Source organism: Buteo buteo, chromosome 8, assembly GCF_964188355.1.
Source record: "Buteo buteo chromosome 8, bButBut1.hap1.1, whole genome shotgun sequence".
NCBI lineage: Eukaryota > Metazoa > Chordata > Aves > Accipitriformes > Accipitridae > Buteo > Buteo buteo.
In genome coordinates this window covers 44096973-44105378 of record NC_134178.1, presented here as the reverse complement: position 1 = coordinate 44105378, position 8406 = coordinate 44096973, and the positions used below count along the sequence as shown (strand labels likewise).

The following is an 8406-nucleotide window of genomic DNA, read 5'->3' as shown; positions in this document are numbered from 1 at the left end:
TCTGATGTTTAACTGAAACCAGAGAGTCTGACTGCAGCGGAGGGACAGACCTTTGCAGAACAGTGATGTTATTTTCCAAATACAGATTAGGATTTTCTGAATTACTAAGCGCAGTGACTGTCTGACAATACAGGCTTGTGTTCTTCATCCATGCTCTTTTGTTGTGTCGGTAGCACATGCAGCCATTTGAGCGCAAACACCTGGCCTTTCCTTCTCACCAGTCTGTGCAATGGGATCTATTCCAGAATGCTCGGATTTTCACGGGTGTTCCCCCCACGATGGGAAGCAGCAGATCAGTTATCCCAGCAAGCACTGAAGTAAGCCTGACCAGGTTTGAAATGCAGCTCCAACATCAGCTGCTGCATATCTGCATTGTGGAAAAGCTGCCACATGTCCAAAGGCTCAGTTGTGCTTGCCTCCAATGCATGTGGAACAGGCGGGTTACTTTGTGGCACAGCACAAAATGCCGGCTTCCTTCTTTCACCATGTTACCAGGGTGATCGCATACTGAATTTGCTGATCTGGCTTTTGCAGTGTTGCATGCATAGCAAATTCATAATCTTTAGTAATATGTTTGGATATGCTTTCAGTGGGCAGTGAAAAGAAGAGGCATAGCATGAAAGTGACAATAGTCATAATCTTAGCACAAACTGAGGAGAGATGTGCAGAAAAAAAATGTAAGAAAGACATTAAGATCCTTTAAGTTTATATCAAAAACAAGCACTGATGTCTTTTTTTTTTTTTTTTCTTTTCCTGCATGAACATCCAGATTTCACTGGAAAAGTCATTCATTGCTGGAAACAGTGTCTTGACTGTACTATAAAACCACTGGTTTCTTAGCAAAAGCAAGCAGTGGTGGCAATTCTTGAAATTATTTTTGCTGCAAATTTTGATTGGGACAAGAGTCTGCTCTGCCTGTTGCTGTAAGAGGGTTGCCATCTTCTTTACTATGGAGGACTAGGCCGCAGAGTCCTGGTCCCAACATGAATTTCTGGGATGCTGTGGTCATAGTCCTGCAATGTCAGAGACAGCAGTTCTGGTTCTAAAGTGGCAAGTGGCTGCGATCTTGCAAACTACCTTCCACCTCCAGCCTCTGACACTCTGAAGATTTGGCCGAATTTGTGGCAAGAGATGATCTGTTGCAGTAAGAGCTTGTAGGGTACTCAAAGAGACAGAAATGCCTTAAAAGTAATCTTGATTCTACTCTTGTTTCTTTAAGGGCTTGCTTGCCAGTATGGAAGGAGACTCTCTCCATACAGCCTTCCGTGGGAGGGGATGGTTCAGTCCTGTGGTACAGCACCCCTGCATACAGAATTCATGCCGTAGTCCTGAAACGTGGGGATTTGCCTCTTCAGCCTGGGAATGGACTGGCGCATCACTTCTTAAGGTGATTTTAGCCCAGTGAACCACTTGCCTTCACCTAAAGATGGAATTTGAAGCTTAGAGGGGATGTAATTAATCACCTTAGAGTCTCTTCCATTGTACTAGATCAGAGCAAAGTCCTTCTATCCTAGCATCCATTCTCTCTCAGGTCACACCACTGAGCTGATAGTATTTGGTAGTTGCAGGTCTGCAACTCTGATCAAAAAGAGAAACTCTACCCTGTAGCTGGGCAGTTAATATAGTAGGCAACAGGGCCCTGACAAGTCATCTTGCTCAGAGGTTTGAAGTCCTTTTTTTTCCCCGTATGTATCTAAGCACTGACCAAAACCACAGACAACTTCTTTGATAATCAAACACAGCGTATGGTTGACTGGGCTGCTGGAGCAGTGGCTGTCTCATGTTTATACTACATCAAAGACAAAAATATTTCTCTAGACCAATATTAAACAGGTTTCTTTTTTCAAGATGGTAAAGGGTCATTGGTTCCCAGAATAGGCACTACATGGAAAATATCAAAATACCTTCAGCTCTGTTCACCACACAGATTTTCCACAGTTAAATTTACTTTCCGTCATGTATATCAGAAGTGTGAGAAATCTGGAAAACCCTGGACTACCCCAGACTGCTACTTTCAACTGACATTGATAGGGGCTTACCCTACCTAACAGTAACAATGAATGTAAATATATTTTTGAGGTTCCTTGAAAAGTCTGTCCATTTGAGTCTCTCTAACAGACAAGTACTTCTTTTTTTGGACAACCATTCTTTTAGTGGGCTGAAACCGAAGATAGAAGAAGCCAACAGCAAAGACTGCAGTGCTACTGTGATATTTACACATCATGAGTCACTGCTGTATGTTCTTTAATTCTGATAAAGGGGAAATAGGGAACAGGGAAAATAATATGGAACCCCATGGCAACTGGGCAGTCTCCCCCTATTTCACCCATTACTCCTCTAAACCAGAGCTGCCAATGTCCAGTGCTGTCTGTAGTCCTTGTACTCTAACACGTGGCACCAGGCTGCCAAGTGACATGGTAGACTGAGGGACGGTCTTTTTTTCATTATCTTTTTCAGAGACTCTGAGATTTTCAACTGAATCTTCTTTCCTGGGTACTGGAGCTGACAATTTTCCAGCAGTCTCAGCTCAGTAGCCTGCCCTTAGCTATTCCTCTTTGACTGGTAGATAAATCTGTTCATCCTGACACATACTCTTTAATATAATTCTTCTGCCACTGTCAGCAGGCAGAGGACAAGCGGAAAACAAAAAGCACCAAGTTAACAATCAATCCTTACGCACAATGTAATGTCAGAAGAGAAAAGGCTGTGAGCTCCCGTCTGCACTGTACTCCAAATTGGTGCAATCAGTATGAAGACGTGTTAACTGTGCTTTAATGGCAATTCCCTTCCTTCTCCTCCCTCCCAGCACCTGCCCCTTCATCCCACCAAGAAGTGATTCCTTCTTCCAGGGTGATTCTGTTACAAACTATTACCATGCAGGCAGCATGGCCAAAATAGCAGCGCTTCTCCTTAATCTATTTGGACAGCTGCTGGAGTTAAAATGGAGTGCTGCTTGCAGAGATGTTTAGTCTCCACATGCCATACCTTTGTGCGGACCCCTTTGAAGTCTTCTCCCAAGATGACTAAATTTTAACCTCCCTCGGCCCTTGGTATTCTGTAACTCTGGCAAGAGTATAAAATGTGTTTTGTTTGGTCTTTTCTTGGTTTCTACAGGCTAAATCAATCTAATTCAAACTCTTTTTTTAAATAAAAGATGTTGTTAAGTAAAAGATACTGTTCACTTGCAGACTTGGGAAACCCCCTTTGAGGTTTTTTTACCACAGGCTTTCCCTCAAAGAGTTTGCATTTCTGCCACCAGCTCTTTCTAGGCCTTTGGATAGTGGCCAGCAGATAAAGCTTTAGAAAGAAAAGACAAAGCTAGTTAATTTGAAAGGAAAACTTGCTTAATATGTTTAAAAACCCCTAAATACCAAGGCACTGGTTTGGAGAGCTGATCCGTGCTTTTGATAGGCGTTTCAGTCTCAGCTCCATCTTGCAGCATGTTTGCATGGATTTGGGAAGAGCGTATTCTGGTCAACATACGCAACCTGCACATCTTCCAGTTCATCACAAACTGGCTGTATGGCCTCCCAACACGTGCGCGCTGAGCCAGGAAGCTGCGTGGGCGCAGGTCAGTCTGAACAACCTTCCCAGCCGAATGGGATAGCTGGGGACAGGCTACGGAGCCTGAGATTCACGGATAATTAAGTAGATGGCTGATGAGGTGAGTGAGTGTTACATGACACCATTTCAGAGGCAGGATGGCAATGCATCAGCGATCTCCTCAGAAGCCTGTGTTTCAAGGAGTCACATTATCAGGGTGCCACAGAGGTGCCCCAATGGTGAAGACAGGAGAGCTTCATTGACCTGTGTGATGAAAATGGGGAGCTTTGGACTTCTGGAAAAGAGCTACTAAGTTCTACTTCTCATCTCTCTCTGTGAGAATGAGGGGATCAAAAAAGAATCCTCTCCTGTCATTTACTCATTCAGGTAGCACAAGTCGGTGGTGTTGGCATTCACCGTGGTGATCCAGAAGAACAGAAGAGCAAAATCTCTCAACAGAGAATGACCTCACTTCTGGCCTGGCTTATTGGAAGGGTAAATACTGAAAATAATTCTCTCTGTCTTGCCCAGGGCTCTTGAAAACAATGGGGCTGCTTGGTATTTCATGAATGCTGTAGGGCAGGACCCTTTTCAATCTTTTACCTGACTGGAGTATTCAGATCCCTAGCAGATATTTTGAGCTCCTAAGTTTTGCTGAGACTGAGAGCATGCAACCTGTTTTATAGAAGCTACTGCTATTTACTCTTCATCACAGACCAAGATAAATACCTCTGTAATTGACAAGTATGGGATAATCTGCCCCAAGTGTAAAAAACTCACCCTAAAGGTCAGAAATTAATTAAATACCTAAAATACAGGCCTTCTTGTCAATGTGCTTGTCAGTGTTCTTGTCAGTGTTCCTACAGTTTCGGATCCCCTTAGTACCTGATCCAAGCTGCCAGTTCTTCTTTGACTCTTGCTACACCCTGTTAAAAGGCACAGCAGCTGCATCCCACTGGGCATATTCTTCTTTTCCCCTTCCAACTTCTCAGCAGCGTCACATCCACTGACGCGCAGCCTTTCCCACGTTACCTGTGTGGGGCGTCCCTTTGCTCTGCCAACGTGCCTGCCAGTCTATACGCGAGCAAGTGTAACCCTGTCGCCATCAGGGCTGGTGGCAGGCACAAGCGTGGCACGCAGTTGCGTTAGGGAGCTGAGAGGCCGTGGCGAAATAGCCAAGCTGTTTTGTAAGTGGCAGAGGCCTGGAAGGCAAGAGTGGCTGCTGATGCCTGGTTTGGTGCAGACGACAGAGGAAAAGCAGCTCTGTGTTTTTTTCCCTGATTGCCCGTGGCAGGGACCGGCCAGGCTGTCCCTCAGCCGTGAAACAGCAACATTTCGTGTTGCCAGTGATGGTGGCTGTGCTCGTCACGTGCAGGTTCTTCCCTGCCACGCATCTCCAGTTTTCTGCGCACAACCGCGATAAAGAACTGAGCCCCTGCTTTCCCCACTGCTCGAGTAGGAAAAAAGAGCTTTAGGTCGCTGGCTACAACTTTCTGATCAGGGGGCCTGGCTCTGGCAGAACTGAAATCCTGTCAGTTGCCGCTCTGAGTCTGCGGTGGGCGGCAGGTCCTCTCAGGAGCTGACGCCATTTTCCACCCTCCTGCCCGCTCCCTCCTTCCCTCGTCTCTCTGGCTCCGCAAGGGTCGAGCGTTCCTGCAGAATCTCTCTTTCGACACGCTGACTGACTGTTACAGGCTGCAGATCCGTCTGTCTTCTAACCGCCCCCGAGCCGGGATAACAGCTAACACCCCCCCGCGGCTGAGGGAAGGCGAGCTCCCGAACTACATCTCCCGGCATGCCGCAGCCGGGAGATTACCCGGAACCAGCGGAGTTCTCCCGCTTGAGCGGTCCCTGTGGCTGAGGAGAGCGGTCGTCCTCCTTCCTTCCCTCCCTCCCTCCTTCTCTCCGCTCAGGCAGGTAGCGGCGGGCAGCGGGGCTGGTGCGGGGACGGGACACAACACCCCGCTGACGGCCGCTCCCTGCCCGGTTCTCTTCCCCCCCCCCACAGGCCGCGGCCGCCGGGGAGCCGCCCGCCATGTCGTCGGTGGCTGCCGCCAGCTGCGACGCGAAGGAGGCGCGGGAAGAGAAGAAGCCGCTGAAGCCTTGCTGCGCCTGCCCCGACACCAAGAAAGCGCGGGACGCCTGGTGAGGGACCCCCCACCGTCCCGCCTCAGGCTTCTGGGGGACCCCGACTCCCTCGGGGGAGGGCGGCGGCTCCTGCGGGGGGATTATCCCCTTCGCGGCCTGGGCCCATCCAAGAGTTAACGGGGCTTTTTAGTCCGTCCGCCGCCCCCCGGTGTGGCTTTGACCCGCTGGATTTCCCTCCCGGCCCTGCCCCTTGTTACCCTTCTAGGAGTTTCTTGTCCCTGCCGATGTGCCGGGGTGATTTTTGGGAACGCTCCCCGGGTGGGGGGTGTTGGAGCATCCAAGAGGGGTGGGAGAGGGAGAGCGCGGAGGAGAAGCTGTCTTAAAAGGGTAAATGAGAAATAAAGAGATTACTATCTCCCAGCCCTAGTTTAAAACAGGTTTCTGAGATTAGCTTTTAATGCCACTTACAAATCTTCACTACTGTTGACTGGCCGAAGCAGCTATCAGCAGGTAGTCACGCTTTTATTGTTTAATTGATTATAAACACTGTACTCTCTTAAATAAATAAAAAACCCCACTTTGTTTTTTAGGTCTCAGAGGATGACCTTTCTCACAGGTGCAAAACTTGACAATGATATATATAGCTGCATTTGTAATTATAGGCTTAGTCACAATCATCAAACAGCATGAAATGCACCCCCAAAATAGAGTTCCTTTGTCTATGACAGTAAATCTTTAAAAAACTTTAATCTGGTGACCAGGTTGTCTTTTTTTTTAACCTGACAGGTGGTACAGATGTTGTTCAGTAGGTGACATAATACTGGAAGCTGTATTTTTGCCGAAGCTAGGGGTGCATGTTTAGATAGGTGGTAGAGTAAAGGTGAGTCCAGGGATCCCTAAGGAAAGAGTGGTAGGATGCAAGTCCAGAGTCAGATGGGGTTGCCCTGGGCGGCCAGCAGACCTGTCCATACTTACTGTAATAAAACTTAAATGATTAAGAAAATAAGATATTTTAGTTATTCACAATTTGGTAGTTTTCTTTGGCAGCAAGAACAGCATAACGTGGTGGATGAGGGTTGATCAGACCCGTGACCTGTGCTCTGCAGAGCGGTTGAATCCCCACCTCTGGGGACAGGAAGCGCTCTGCCAGTCAAATCAAAGAGCAAGTCTGAACTGCTTTTGCGGTATACGCCGTATGCTGAGGATGGTAGGCTCTTACCGCTATTTGAATATATATTAGACACTTGGATGGATGCGTAACACCAAAAGTTGCCATATGTTAAATAATTTTTTTAAGAGTAGCTGGACAGGTTTTTTTGCTTCAGGTTCCCTAAGTACCAACTGATGCTGGACTGAAATGTCATTTACTGGTCAACCTATTCTGTATTGGTCTCTTACTGGAGAAATTTTGTTGCTTCCTTACTGAATGATTTGAAACTGATTGCTGACGAGACCAGCATACTTGATAAAGTGATGTGACAGCCTTGTGTTGTGTAACAAATCACTGTCTAGACTTGCCCGGAATAGACACTGGCCTGTTCATAGGAAATTCTGTTATGCATTTCATCAAAGTTTTAAGTGCACAGCTCTGGACTTGGTCACCTTTCTGAGATAGTATTTCACTTTCCAAAACAGTGCTACCCTGGACAGGATAGGCAAAAAGATTTCTGGAGCCTAGTAGGGGTTTTTGATTGTCCCCAACAGCTTGTCAGTTCTGTGGCTTTGACTAATAGTAAGCAAACATTTTGTTGTTGAACCTTGGAAATCTTTTTGTTCTGCAGCATCATTGAGAAGGGGGAAGAAAATTGCAGGCACCTAATTGAAGCTCACAAGGAGTGTATGAGAGCTCTGGGCTTCAAGATATGAGATGAGCAGGATTGTGAATGTGGTGAGTATAGCCTTCAGTGTCCTGGCATCTCAGCTGGTGCCACTGGAAGGCCCAGAGTACTGCTCGTGATGGCAGAGGTATCCTCCTTATGAGAGGGAAGGCAAAATAATCCTCATTGACACTAGAGTAAGCACTGCTGTCCTTGTGAGGGTGGTGAAGACTTCTGGCAGTGTACAGCCTTTGTGAGTAGCTCTTCAGCAGTAGAGTATGGTTCTGCCTCTTGTTGTCGTCTAATAGATCTGAACTTGAACTTAGATTTCTAATGCTAGGGCAGTGTGGGCGTTGTTTTTTGTGGCTTTGTTGCTGGGGGCTTTTTTTGTTGATTGTTGAACTGTCCCTCAATATCCAGTGGAAATCCACGTTTGGTGAAGCTGTCTTTCCTCTCTCTTCTAGATGATGTCTGTGGTGTGACTGTGTTCTGGAAAGCTGCAAAATGAATTATTTCTGCAAGTTACTTCAAAGAACAAATAAAGAATCTATTTATAAAGAGTCTCTAATGATAGACTGTGCATCATGTCTGTGGCTTTTCCACTGTTAGCTCTTGACCGCTACTATAGAAAATATATTTTTTTCCTCTTAATAAAAGTCTGAAAATCACCAGCGTTCCTGACTTCTGTTTCTTTTTAAGTAAAGAAATGACGGTACCCTCCTCATTGAAAACAGCATGTGAGAATGAGTAAAGCCTGCTTACTCATTGACATGAGAACATTGATTACTCCGGTGTTGTGGTTGAACAGGTGGGCCTTCGGTAAGTTTTCCCGCTGATGCAAACTGAGAAATCGTGCTAGTAACACAGCCTTGTTACAGCTTTCAGCAAAGGCATGCTGAAGCTTGTCATGCCATTTGTGACGGTAGGTGTAACTGTATTTGTACAAAGATGACCACTT

General features: G+C 46.5%; 1 protein-coding gene across 1 annotated transcript; it reads left to right on the top strand.

The window, feature by feature from the left end:
• Positions 1–263: 263 nt before the first annotated feature.
• COX17 (cytochrome c oxidase copper chaperone COX17) lies at positions 264–8116 on the top strand. The gene is made up of 7 exons (XM_075034391.1): positions 264–317; positions 1220–1387; positions 3931–4038; positions 5185–5460; positions 5552–5688; positions 7413–7519; positions 7913–8116. Exons 1-6 carry the CDS (start codon positions 279–281, stop codon positions 7495–7497), a joined length of 813 nt encoding a protein of 270 aa, XP_074890492.1. The 5' UTR covers positions 264–278; the 3' UTR covers positions 7498–7519; positions 7913–8116.
• The last annotated feature ends 290 nt before the right edge of the window (positions 8117–8406 follow it).